The sequence below is a fragment of the Podarcis tiliguerta genome (genome assembly GCF_965153285.1).
Source record: "Podarcis tiliguerta genome assembly, chromosome: 8".
Taxonomy (NCBI): domain Eukaryota; kingdom Metazoa; phylum Chordata; class Lepidosauria; order Squamata; family Lacertidae; genus Podarcis; species Podarcis tiliguerta.
The window spans coordinates 85,156,762-85,170,083 of NC_139541.1; the positions used below are offsets into that span (position 1 = coordinate 85,156,762).

Sequence of the window (13,322 nt, forward strand, 5' to 3'; positions counted from 1 at the left end):
GAAGTTTGTGGGGGAAAGTTACGATTCTTCAAGGGAACAAACTCTTTATCTGACAGAATGCCTAGTTTTTACTCATTATTTTGACGGCGAAATGCACTTTATTGTTTCGCGCGTTTTATGCAATACATATAAACTTGTAGTCATTTACAAACTATGCTGTTAGCACACTTGTGGAAAATTTCCCAATTTCTGGTGATGACTAGATATGTGAACAGGTTTTATTTCCTTTGAGGGCAACGGGCAGTTTAAGTTTCTTCTTTATTTCCAGAAGTAAAAGAACGAATAAATTTATGTCAGGTAACACTTGGCCTCTCAGAACCCAAAACTATTATTTCATTGATTTTTTCAATATATAAATTGAACACACGCACGGGCACGTAGTGCTTGATACACTATTGTTCGGAATATGGGCCTAAAAAGTATTGTTTATCGGACCGAGTATATCCATATTTGTGAGGGGCGGTTTAAATTCCTCAGAAAATTGAAAGCGAGAGAATGTCGTTGCCTGAGGAGACGCTTTGGGCGGGAAAAGCGAGCGGAGGGGGCGGAGCGTTACCTCGGAGGCCCCGCCTCCGTCCCCACCCCACCGCCCCTTCCCGCCAGCTCATTGGCGGGTCGGGAGCTCAAAGCCCGCCTTCCGCCGCCGCTCAGTGGCGGCGGAAGAAGCGTGGGGTGGGGCTGATCTCTCTCCCTCCCTCGGATTAAGGGGTTGGAAAGATCCGCTCTCCTATTGGAGGAGGTGGGAGTTCACGCTCCCCGCCCGACCCTCTGTGAGGAAGCCGCTGACTGGCTCGGGCAGCTGTCCGTCGGCGCTTGACGCGCGGCAGCCCTAGCCAATGGAGAGGCGAGGGAGGTGGGGAGGAGGTGACGTAGCGGGGCGACGGCGCCGCGGACTGGAGCGGGGAAGAGGGACGGGGACGGAGGGCGGGTCCCGGCGCGGGCGCGCTGACGTCGCCGTGCGTTGTGACGTCGCGCGCCTCCCTCTGGAGTGTGTGGTATCTGGCGCTGTGCGTGTGTTTGCGTGTTTGCGCCGGCCCTGCCTGCCCGCCTCCCTCTGCCTCTCCCCGGAGGGGCCGCAGTGGGCCGCGGAGACGGTGAGTGAGGCGCCGGGGAGCGGTGGGGACGACGACGGCGGCGGAGGGGGAGCGGGCCCTGAGGGGGAGCCGCGGGCCTCGCCCCCTCCCCCACCCCCTCCCCGCCCTGAGGGCCCCTCCCCCTCCCCAGTGGTCCTCAGGAGGTGGAGGAGGCCCCGCCCATAGGGGGAGGGGCTGGGCGGCGGACACGCCCCTTCCCGAGCCCCCCACCCACCCCACCAGTATAAAGATGTGGAAATAGACACACTTTAGGGGGGCTGGGAGGGGCCTCCTTCTCACACCCCAGGCCCTGCTCCCCATCACCCCCACCCGACCCTTTCCCAGTTTAAGGTGTTAAATCCCCTTCTCTTTGCCCCCACATATAGAGGCATTCATCTGCAAATTGGGTGGGGGTACTGAGCCCCTGTTTTCCCTCCTCTCCATTTGCCCACCCCATCACATTCCAGCCCCAGCTCCCCATCACCCCCACCAGCCCCTTTCCCAATTTAAGGTATAAATCCTCCTCCCCTTTGCCCCCACATATGTGCAAATTTTTTTGGGGGGTGAGGGTACTGAACCCCAGCTTTCCCTCCTCCCCACTTGCCCACCTCATCACATTCCAGCTCCCCATCACCCCTACCCATCCCGTTCCTAGTTTAAAGGGTTAAGTCCCCTTCCCAAATTAAGGTATAAATCCTCCTCCCTTTTGCCCCCCACATATGTGCAAATTGGGTGGGGGGTGAGGGTACTGAACCCCAGTTTTCCCTCCTCCGCACTTGCCCACCTCATCACATTCCAGCCCCATCAGCCCCACCCACCCCTTTCCCAGTTCAAGGTGTTAAATCCCCTTCTCTTTGCCCCCACATATAGAGGCATTCATGTGCAAATTTGGCAGGGGTGGGGGTAGTGAGCCCGTTTCCCCTCCTCCCCACATGCCCACCTCATCACATTCCAGCCCCACCTACCCCTTTCCCAGTTTAAGGTATAAATCCTCCTCCCCTTTGCCCCACATATAGAGTTATTCATGTGCAAATTTGGTGTGTGTGGGGGGGTGAAGGTACTGAGCCTGTTTCCCCTCCTCCCCACTTGCCCACCCCATCACATTCCAGCCCCAGCTCCCCACCACCCCCACCCGCTCCTTTCCAAAATTAAGGTGTTGAAGACTCCTCTCTTCGCCACCCCCAGTATAGAGATATGCATGTATTTGATTTGATATATACGCACTATGGGGGGCCTGAACCCCTGTTCTCCCTCCTTGCCTGTCACCCACCCCTCACATTCCAGCTCCTGTTGCACACCCTTTACATCACTTTCCCAAATTTAATATATTTAATTTATATTTAATATATTTAATACTCTTCTCTCCCACCCCCCACCCCAATATTAAAGCTGGGTTTAAGAGAAGGTTGGGCATATCTGGGTGGAGGTGGGGATCATAGAATTGTTGCGTTGGAAGGGACCACGAGGGTCATCTTGTCCAACCCCCACAATGCAGTAATCTGTTGCCCAATATGGGGCTCAAACCCATGGACTTGAAATTAAGAGTCCCATGTTCCACCAACTGAGGTATTCCAACGTCCAAGGACCTGTGATGGGTAAGGGGAACCTCCTGGGCCCAGGGTTCAGTGCACTTCAACAGACCAGATCCTGGAGATTGGCAGTGTTGGGCTGGTGACGGTGATGTTGCTTTCAGGCCCTGTTTCCTGAGGGATGCTGGGCTAGGTGTGCCTTTGCTCTGATCTAGCCGTGTTCTTGTGCTTTCTCCTCCATTGTTTGTATTCCATCTCTTAGGATTCCTCCACCTTCAATCCCTAAGGTGAGTTCTGGAGTCATAGAAATTAGAGGGAGGACTTTGACAGGCTCTAGCCCTGCTCCTTGCTCAGTGCTTCAAATCTAGCGCTAGAGCATCTCCCAACAGCTGGCTGTCATTTCCATCTCTCTCAATCTCAATTTGTGGTATCCATTCTTAGCTTTGCCCCAGCCCCAATACTGGGTGTTTTGTTTTAGGTGAGACTGAATACCCTCCTTTCTTCCTAACCTAGATCATCCATCCTTTTCTCCCCGCCCCATTCCATCATCAGTTCCACCTTTTGACTAGAAGTCAACATTCCCCTCTTTAAATCTAGGCATTTTCCTCACACACATTTTCCTCCCCAAAGCCCAGGAGTTGTGCTGATAATCATTATTAGCCCCTTGCACTTAAAATCCCTTCTTTCTACAGTAAGTAACATTTAAGGCTCCCTCGCTTGGTTTGGGCATTAACTATTAATCCAGTTATCCAGCCAATGATACGCTTATCTAGTGCTTTACCTCTCTCCTGGCCCAGGAACTTTCCACATTCAGCAAGCCTCCTCCCCACCTCCAGAAGCAGCTTCCCTTGTCTTCTCTCATCTGGAACACAACTTGGAAGGATCTTGAAGTGCCTTTCATCATTTTCTCCTCTCCTCGCCACTCCTTAGACCAAATGGGCACATCATAATGAAGCAGCTGCGCCCATTGTTCACCTAAGGGTCTTATTGGGAAATTTCTTCCCAGGTCAGTTTGTTTCCTGAGAGTTTTGAAAGGCTTCTCCAAGAGAGCCGGAACATTCTTATCCCTAGGCAAAGGTTTAAACTGTTGCAGCAAAATGTATGTTCAGACTGCTTCCTGATGATCCCAGTCCAAAAGCTTGTGTTCTCCCTCCCCTTCAATAGATGAAAACTCATTGGTTGCTTTTATGACACCTGTAAGGTGGTTGGGAAGACGTGTACCGTATAGAAATCCCAGTTTTCCTCTGGGCATTTAGATAAATGGATGCTCTGACTTAGGCTGAATGGTGACCCTTCAACTCCTCAGAGGGGACAACGTGTGCTATTGGTGCAGAACTTGAGCATCTCTCTGCAAGAATTGAACACATTGGGGGTGGGATTTGGCAGGCTTATTGGTACCTTGTGGTAGTTGCACATTTAGCTCTTCCTGGTCACATGACCCTGGTGGGCTTGGTGTAATTTTCTGGTACACTTTCAGTTTGAGTCTTGCGCTTTCTGAATTTCAAGGCTCAACGTACAGAGGCTTCCTCCCATCTTTCTTTTCAGCCATTTGTTCTGAATGGTTTCTAAGAGAGCTTTCTATTTGTGTTGCTAAATCAATAAACTACAATGCTGGTCTCTCTGTATAGAAGTGGAAAGCTGTTTTGCCCTGCCTGAAGGAGATAAACTGAAGGCAACACCTGAGGTGCGAAATATTAACTCCTGAAATAATCGCTTAACTTCTCTCCAACACATCTTGCTGTTTTCTTTGTATACCTTGGGATCACTGGAGGAAAGGGTTTGTGTATGGAAGAAAGTCTCTCTCTCTCTCTTTTTGTACTGTACTGTAATTGTGCTTTTTAGAACATTTATTTTCGGGTCTTCACGTTAATATTGCAAAGAGGGAACTTTTAATGACTGGTATGACCAGGCCAAAGTTTCCCAAACTTTTGGTGATGGGTGCACTTTTTTTTCTTGATTGAAAATTGTAGGCATGCTTCTTTCTTTACACATGTTACAAGTAAACCTTTTGAGGAGCCTTGTCTGCAATTGTGGGAGTCACTGGTGGCAGTACAAACTATTAACACGAAGCATGATATATCCTGGCAACCCTATTGTCCAAAGTTTTTTGCCTTACTGGTTGGTTGAAGCTTGTGGTTCCATCCTTTGTGTTTTTCCCTCAGGCTTCCTATCTTGCATTTAACACTCTGTAACCAGATTTGTCAGGACAAGAGATAAGAAGGCTGAGATTCTGCCATTCTTCTGCCTGCCTAGAAACTGCAACCAGAGAGCAAAAGCAGATTAAGAAACTTGGAAGGAGAGGTCATCTGTTACTGTAATGCTCTGTATCACTAGTAACGTGGTCTGTGTCCATGACAGCTGTGGATATGTAAGGGCCTGTCAAAAGACTTTATTTGGGGGAAAGCTTATCTGACTTGAAATATATTTTGTGATGCGCTGCTGTTGAGTATCCGTAGATTATAAAATTACCCATAAATCTCATTCTGAACTGTCTATTGGAAACTTGTTCTGGACCCTGTTTTAAGGTGGGTGTGTCTCTTACCTGGCTTGCAAGAAGACCCAACTAGTGCAAAGGGAATAAACTTTGCACTTCACAATTACCGTATTTTTCGCTCTATAGGACGCACTTTTTCCCCTCCAAAAATTAAGGGGAAATGTGTATGCGTCCTGTGGAGCGAATGCAGGCTCCTTGGCTTCAGTGATAGCAACGCAAAGCCTCTAAAGTGCAGAGGGAGCGCTCCCTCCGCGCTCCGGAGGCTTCGCGTTGCTTTCGCTGAAGCCTTCGGAGCGCAGCGCGAGTTCCCGCTGTGCTCTGGAGGCTTCGGGTTCCTTTTGCTGAAGCCAGGAGAGCAAGACTCTCCTGGCTTCAGCAGAGAGGGAGAGCTGCGCAGCGCCCCTTCAGCCCAGCGGGAGGAGAAATGGAAGGGGCTCCATTTCTCCTGCCACTTCGCTGAAGGGGCGGTGAGCAGAGAGGGGGAGAATTTTTTTCTTGTTCTCCCCCTCTAAAACAAGGTGCGTCCTATGGTCGGGTGCGTCCTATAGAGCGAAAAAGACGGTAGTTGGGCTTTTAACTTCTGGGAGTTTTGCAAGGGTGTTGGAAATTGGGGTGAGTGCATGAGACGACGTTGGCCCTGAGGGCCATCATCCAGTTTGTCGTTCCATGAGCTGCTTTGCAGGCTTCATTACATGACAGGCTGGGATTGGCAAGTTTGTTTATCTTTTGGTCTTTCCATTCACTTGTCCTTCTTCTGCACACTTCAGCTGTGAAGCCATTTGCTTGCATGCGCTACCATAGAGAGTAATTGGCTTGTGTGTGTATATCAGTATTGGGCTAGGCTCGGGCAGAGCTTTTCGGTTACCAGGGCACTGGTAACGTTGTGGGGAGGATACCCCAGAGTTCTTTATAAATTTGCACAATGGCTAATTGTTTAAATTTATTATATGTTTTATGTATTATTGCTGTATACCGCTTTGATATTTTTCTTTACACGATAAAGTGGTATATAAATACTTTATTAAAAAAAAACAGACTTTGATTCCTAAAGCACAGGTAGCTAGGTAATAATTTAATAGTGATAATTTTATTATTTGCATGTTGCCCACTGGACTGGATTGCCCCAGCCACTCTGGAAATCACCTGGAAAGGGTCACGTGAACAAATAAAGGCTTGTCCACACTTTTGCTTGAACCATATTTTGATCATATTGTGTACCGATTAATTCCTCCGGGTCCAAGAGCTTTTCTCGTTGTTCCACGGCTGCGCCTTGCAAAAGTTCAGTCTTACCTGCTGAATTGAAGCTTGGCTAAGCAGAATTGCTTTTTTCAGATTTTCCACGGGTCTGACAAGTCAAGCAAGAGTGTGGATGAGCCCTAATTCAGGGTGAACCTTATTGCTCTGTTTTTGTGGGGGCTCCTTCTGGCTGAGCAATATGTGAAAACTAAAGCTAGCCAAACTACGGATAGTAAAGCAGGGAGAATCATCAAGGTGCCGGAGATTCTCCCTTCCCAGGCCAGCGTTCTTTCTTCCTAATGAGCCGTTCACCTTCACTGCTTTATTCTTTAGCACAGTTTTGGTCAGCTAGAAGTGTGCCAATACAGACCTGACTCTTCCTCTCGTAGCAAAACCTACCATAGAGATGCCAGCATTTTCAAAAGTAGAGGGCCCCATGGCTTGGCTTTTGAACAACAGGCGGTCCACAGTATTTAGCAAATCTGGAACCACTGCTCTACAGGGTTGTGGTTCGGGGAGAAATTGGATGCTAAAGCTAGCCCCATGGCTACTAGTCACGATGACTAGTACAAATGATCTCCAGGACCAGGGAGAGAACATGCCTCTGAATGCCATTTGCTGGGGGTTGCAGATGAGAGTGCTGTTGCACCCAGGTCCTCTTTTTGGGCTTCCCTTTGGAGTTCCTGGGTGGCGACTGCCAGAACGGGATGTTGGACTAGAACTAGATAGACCTTTCAATCTGATCCACCAAAACCCCTCTTATGTTCTTTAAGCTTGGGGCTGTTGCCATCATATGTTCAGAAACTTTGGGGGTTTCCGAATCCTGTCTGGCTTGCAAAGCCAGTCAGAGCCCTGGTGGAGTGTTGATAATGTTTTCCCTCTTGGCGGACGGTGCCTGCAACAACAACAACAACAACAATTATTTTATTATTCACACCCTGCCCATCTGTCTGGGTTTCCCCAGCCACTCTGGGAGACTTACAGCACATAAAAAAATGTAGAACATATAGACATTAAAAAATTTCCCAATACGGGATTGCCTTCAGATGTCTTCTAAAAGTCAGATAAACAACTATCTGACTTTTAGAAAACATCTGAAGGCAACCCAATATCTGGAAATTTGTAATGTCTATTATATAATAGACATTAATAGACAATAGACATTATATAATGTCTATTGATGGGAGGGTGTTCCACAAGGAGGGCGCCACTGCCGAGAAGGCCCTCGGCCTGGTTCCCTGTAACTTTGCTTCTCACAGTGGGGGAACTGCCAGACGGCCCTTAAAGCTGGACCTCAGTGTCCAGGCTGAACAATGGCAGTATATCCTTCAGGTATACTGGGTATACTGGGCGGAGGCCGTTGAGGGCCGCAAAGTAGAATTAGGCTTCAGCTTCACTTTCATTCTCTTGGGCTGCATTCCAGCCCCACAACCCACTGCATTGGGTTTGGACAGAATCATAGAATCATAGAGTTGGAAGAGACCACAAGGGCCATCGAGTCCAACCCCCTGCCAAGCAGGAAACACCATCAGAGCACTCCTGACATATGGTTGTCAAGCCTCTGCTTAAAGACCTCCAAAGAAGGAGACTCCACCACACTCCTTGGCAGCAAATTCCACTGTCAAACAGCTCTTACTGTCAGGAAGTTCTTCCTAATGTTCAGGTGGAATCTTCTTTCTTGTAGTTTGGACGAGGCAGAGGTCTCTCTTTGCCTGGGCCAAAAGAAGCTCCACCAGCCAGGGCCGGACATTTCGCCACAAGAGGCAAAACAGAAAATGGCACCCACCACCGCTTGCCAGCATTTCCCTGAGCCAGTGGCATCCAAAGCAGCAAGCACAGGAGGCGGCGAGCAGTGCGCTCCTCTGAGTTCTCCCCAGCCTGCCACCTGAGGCAACTGCCTAATAACAGCTAATGGGTGGGCCGGCCCTGGCACCAGGAGATGAGTCCAGCGCCACTGCCCCAGTACAGAACTTCTTGTTCAGAAGCGTGGCTGGATGATAGTGATGCAGGCTGAATCCCTACCGATGGTTGCCCCCTCCACTGCCATCAACAGAAAGCCCTCACGCAGGCTGCTCGTTCTAACTCCGAAGGTGACCCAGAAACTACAACTAATCCAGAACGCGGCAGCCAGACTGGTGACTGGGAGCAGCCGCCGAGACCACATAACACCAGTCTTGAAAGACCTACACTGGCTCCCAGTACATTTCTGAGCACAATCCAAAGTATTGGTGCTGACCTTTAAAGCCCTAAATGGCCTCGGTCCAGTATACCTGAAGGAGCGTCTCCACCTCCATCGTTCTACCCAGACACTGAGGTCCAGCGCCGAGGGCCTTCTGGTGGTTCCCTCGCTGCAAGAAGCCAAGTTACAGGGAATCAGGCAACAGAGGGCCTTCTCGGTGGTGGCACCCGCCCTGTGGAACGCCCTCCCACCATATGTCAAAGAAAAAACAACTACCAGACAACTACCAGAGGACATCTGAAGGCAACTCTGTTTAGGGAAGCTTTTAATGTTTAATTGGTTATTGTATTTTGGTGTTCTGTTGGAAGCTGCCCAGAGTGGGTGGGGAAATCCAGCCAGATAGGCGGGGTATAAATAAATTATTAGTAGTATTAGTATTAGTATTAGTATTAACCCCACCACCTTCATTTGATGGCATCAGGATTTGCCAGCTCCAAGGTGTCACAGCACAGAGAATAGTTCAACCTGTCTTGCTCCCTGACCAGCGTCCGGATGGCTTTGCCAGCTGTTGGCACAGCCCCTTTGCCCAGCTTTGGGTCTCTACCTGCCTCCTCCACATTACGTAGCTGTGTGTGGCATTTGATGTGCCTCCTTCCTCCTCTGAAGGTATAATTAGGGCCAGCTGCCTCGCTGCTCCTCCAGACTTCTCCTGGTGGCTTTTCTTGGGGACGGCATTTGCTTTGGTTGGCTCTAATTATAGTGTCCAGAGGATAGAGGGATCCAGACAGCCATTTCCTCAGTCTCTCTCTCTCTCTCTTTTAAAGACAGATGCTCTCTCTTTATATAAGGGCTTTAATAGAAACAGGCTTCTCTGTCGAAGAGTTCACAACTGTTTAAACCCGAGGCAGTGCCCAGACGGTGGGGAAAGCTGTGCTGCGCTCTGCTCATGGATACAGCATTTTGTGTTCATGCCAGTTAGTTTTTAGGAAATTCGTCGGATTTTTCTGCTTGTGCTTTTTATCATTCGAAAGGCAGATAGTAAAATTATCCATAATTGGTTCTTTCCTCTGCACTGATAAGCAAGAGGAGCCTGCTAACGGAGCTTTTATCCAGCAACACTGGCATTCTTTTGAATTCCCAGGCATTCAGTTATGTAATAGGTATGGGGGTTTTTAGTGGGGGGAGTTACATGTGTCTTTGAGGTAACCCATGCTTTTCATCTTGCTTCTGACTCCTTTCAAGGCCTTCAGGCCAAGTCACTTTCAGGTGCTGCTGTTTCTTGCCTCGGGTGTTCAAGTTGTATGGCTGTCAGTATCATCAAAGTATATACAGTCATACCTCGGGTTACAGACGCTTCAGGTTGCGTTTTTTTGGGTCACGGACCCACCAAAACCTGGAAGTACTGGAACAGGTTACTTCCAGGTTTCGGCTGTTGCGCATGCGCAGAAGCGCTAAATTGTGCTTGGTGCATGCACAGAAGCACTGAATCACAACCCGCGCGTGTGCAGATGCTTCACTGCAGGTTGCAAACGTGCATCCCGCACGGATCACGTTCACAACCCAAGCGTCCACTGTATGTAGTACTTCACATGAGCAAGAATGAGGGGGAAGGGGTCTCTGCTCTGAGAATCTTCGAGTTTAAACTTCCATGGTACAGGGGGAATGAAACGGAAGAGGTCTCATTTCTGTAGGATTAGCGTGCACAAGTGGTTGGGTGTGAGGGGCTACTATTGTTTGGCTTTCCCTTGGTTGCCTTCAGAGCCAGCTGCGTATCCTTGGTCAGTGCCAGCCGTGACTTAACCGGTGTGCCAGTTCTGCTCAGAGGTCTCCAAAAGCTTTTCTCTGGGCAAGAGCAGTGCAGGGGTGGGAAAACGCCCCAGTCAAACCAGAGCAAATGCTTTGTGATCGTGGCCTAGGTTGGTTTTCCTGAATTAGAAGGGTGCAAGAAGCAACTAATAAACTGAAACTGACACGGGGACAAACAGAAGAAGACGCCTTCACCCCGGTATGGCTCCCCTTTATCACATACACAGCCCAAGAGGACAATGACAATAATCCACCAACAGCATACAAATCAATATGGCTAACCTGATCCAAAACACCCACCCACCTCACTCACACACGAAAACAAAGATCACCGCAGCCAATCACAAGCAAACAATCACACCCTAGGCCAACCCCAACCTCTCTCACCACCAAAGGAACACAAGTGAACAACACAAGCAACGCTGACCCCAAACTCTATATACATTAAACATAATAGAAACACTGCCACCCGACCCCACCCCCATCCATCTTCCCTCTCTCCACCCCCCTCTTTCTTTTTTCTTTTCCTCTCCCCCTAATGCCTCAACAAATGAAATGGATTTGTAAAAATGTTACATGGGGGGGAAAAATACGAGGCATTACACTTACTTCTGTAAAACAAGAAAATCCTTAATAAAATATCAAGATGGGGGGGGGGGGGGAAGGGTGCAAGAAGCGATTCCAAACCCGTAATTCCTGCATCGCAGGGGGTTGGGCTAGATGACCCTTGGGGTACCTTCCAACAGCACTTCTGTGAAAGGGGCTCCGCACTCTTGAGTTTGCCGTCGTCATCACTCTGCATTTTATAGTTCAAAATGTTGAGCCTTGTGTGAACTGTCCAAAGCAGTTGCCCTTGGACTCTACCTCCCAGAGACACTTCTGAATTTGAACTCTGGTCCACCAGACTCAGGCCTAACATTTCCTTGAGTCAGTATTTTTTTTGGGAACCAACTACTATGCCACCCTTCGATATGAATATTCTCAGGGAGCCTTTCCCTATAATTAAAAAGTATCATTTTAAAAACAAATGCAAATGGGCCTGGGTGTTCCATTGTCACCACATTGTCTTGATAGACAGGAGTTTTTGAAAGTTTTTTTTGCATGGGGTTCTGTTTGCCCAGCATAATTTTGTAGGGTACAGACAAATATGGAGGGATGCAAAGATCCTCATCTTTGACTCTCGTTCTCTCTTACAGGGGGGTTCTGAGACATCCTGCTGAAGTGGAATAATCCCCAAAGAACCCAAAGACCTTCGGAACAGCAAAGCCTCCCTTTCCATGCCATTCTGCTTCTCTGCTAACGGGAAAGCCGGTGTTCTGGTTTGTGGCCTTCTGCCGAGCCTCCAGACTTGAGGTTGAAACCATGTGAGGGGTCCTCCCCCCCTACCCCACCCCAAACCCTGGTGCTTCCTTGACCCCATTGTGGGTGAGTTGCCGCCGAACCCGAGGTGCCAGCCACCATGATGTTCCGGGACCAGGTGGGCATCCTTGCTGGCTGGTTCAAAGGTTGGAATGAATGTGAGCAGACGGTGGCCCTGCTGTCTCTCCTCAAGCGCATCTCTCGCACTCAAGCCCGCTTTCTGCAGCTGTGCCTGGAGCACTCGTTGGCAGATTGCACAGAGATCCACGTTCTGGAGTCAGAGGCCAACAGTGCAGGTAAGTCAGCTCTTTTTTCCCTCGCAGTCCGAATGGATTCAGACCATCTGCTTATGTGGCAATATTGCCACGGGTCCTTAATTGGGTTGGGCACGCTCTGGTTGCTCGCCTCCAGAAGGGTTTTGTAGAGATGGGAAAGGTTCAGAAAAGGGCAACCAAAATGATTGAGGGGCAGAATGATGAAGAAATGTGTCGCCAGCCAGATGGTGATGTTATGCGCTTAACCAGGTGTTCAGGCATCTCTACTTCCTCGTGAAAGGCCGGTTACCTGTCAGAAAACGCGCCTGGCGCCTGGCTAATTTTGAACACTGATCACCTGGTATTCATGTGAGCACGGCTCCAGTTAGCTGTGGTGTCTCAGAGCTGCTGTTTAGCAGATTCACAACGAAGAGGTCCAATTCTTCAGAAAACTCCCCATGGCTAATGGCCGTTTCGAAGCGGCGAATTCCATAGATTAATTGTGTGTTGCGTTAAAAGTACTTCTGGCAACCTATTGCCAGTCGTTTTTTATTGGGTGACTCAGCATTCTGATACTAAAGGAGGAGATAAAATTATGTATCCATTCCTTATTCATGAAGCTCTGTGATTCATCCCCTCGCACCACTTCGCACACTGTGATAGATAGAAGACCTGCGTTTGCCCAGAGCATATGGTTTAGCTGCAGCTAATTCCGGCTCTGTGAGTGGGCCTCTCCGGTACACATGTTTGCAAATGCACGTTCTCCCTGATTCACACTTTGCATTTAAGTGCTCGCTGAAAAATTGCAAATGGGTCAAGGAGCTCCCCCCCACTCAGTTTACTCGTGACTGAACACTGAGGAAAAGTAGACCTCCTATAACTAATCTCGGATAATTTGCAGATTAGGAGTGCATAATGCATGCACTTTGGGGGCGATCAGCCCGTGGCATCTGCCTCCTTTTGCCGAACGCCTGATAAGGACCAAGTGTCCTCACAAGTTCGGCTGGATCTTGCTAAGCTGTGAGAACGCCATGCCACTCAGTTAAGCTCCATTCCCCAAGCACACGCACCCCCTTCACCACCCCCACCCTTGCAACTGACACACACAAGGGCCTCCCTTTTATCTGTGAGGCAAAAGGCAACTCCTACAGCTCTCTAATAATAGTGTATCCCAAGATTAAGGCGAAAGGGAGAAACGAGGTTGAATTCACTGAATCTCTTTTGGAGGCTGCTGACGTAAAGCCAGGAGACAATTCGGAGCACCCTCAATCAACCTTCCCCCTGCCCCCCAAGATAAAGCCCTCCAGATGCTTTGGACTACAACTCCCAGCAGCCCCAGCCAGGTGGCTGCTGGGAGCCGTAGTCGGAAACATTTGGAGGGCTTCAACTTGG

The 13,322-nt window shown here is 49.2% G+C and overlaps 1 protein-coding gene across 2 annotated transcripts in view; it reads left to right on the forward strand.

Moving 5' to 3' along the window:
- Nucleotides 1-876: 876 nt before the first annotated feature.
- SAMD4B (sterile alpha motif domain containing 4B) overlaps nucleotides 877-13,322 on the forward strand; it is a 35,535-nt gene continuing 23,089 nt past the window's right edge. Inside the window, exons 1-2 of one of the 2 annotated variants that reach the window (XM_083455192.1) lie at nucleotides 877-1,094; nucleotides 11,514-11,972. In XM_083455192.1, the coding sequence (XP_083311318.1) occupies nucleotides 11,777-11,972 (196 nt within the window). In that variant the 5' untranslated portion in view covers nucleotides 877-1,094; nucleotides 11,514-11,776. The remainder of the gene's footprint in view (nucleotides 1,095-11,513; nucleotides 11,973-13,322) is intronic. The other variant, XM_083455193.1, reaches the window with a different exon arrangement.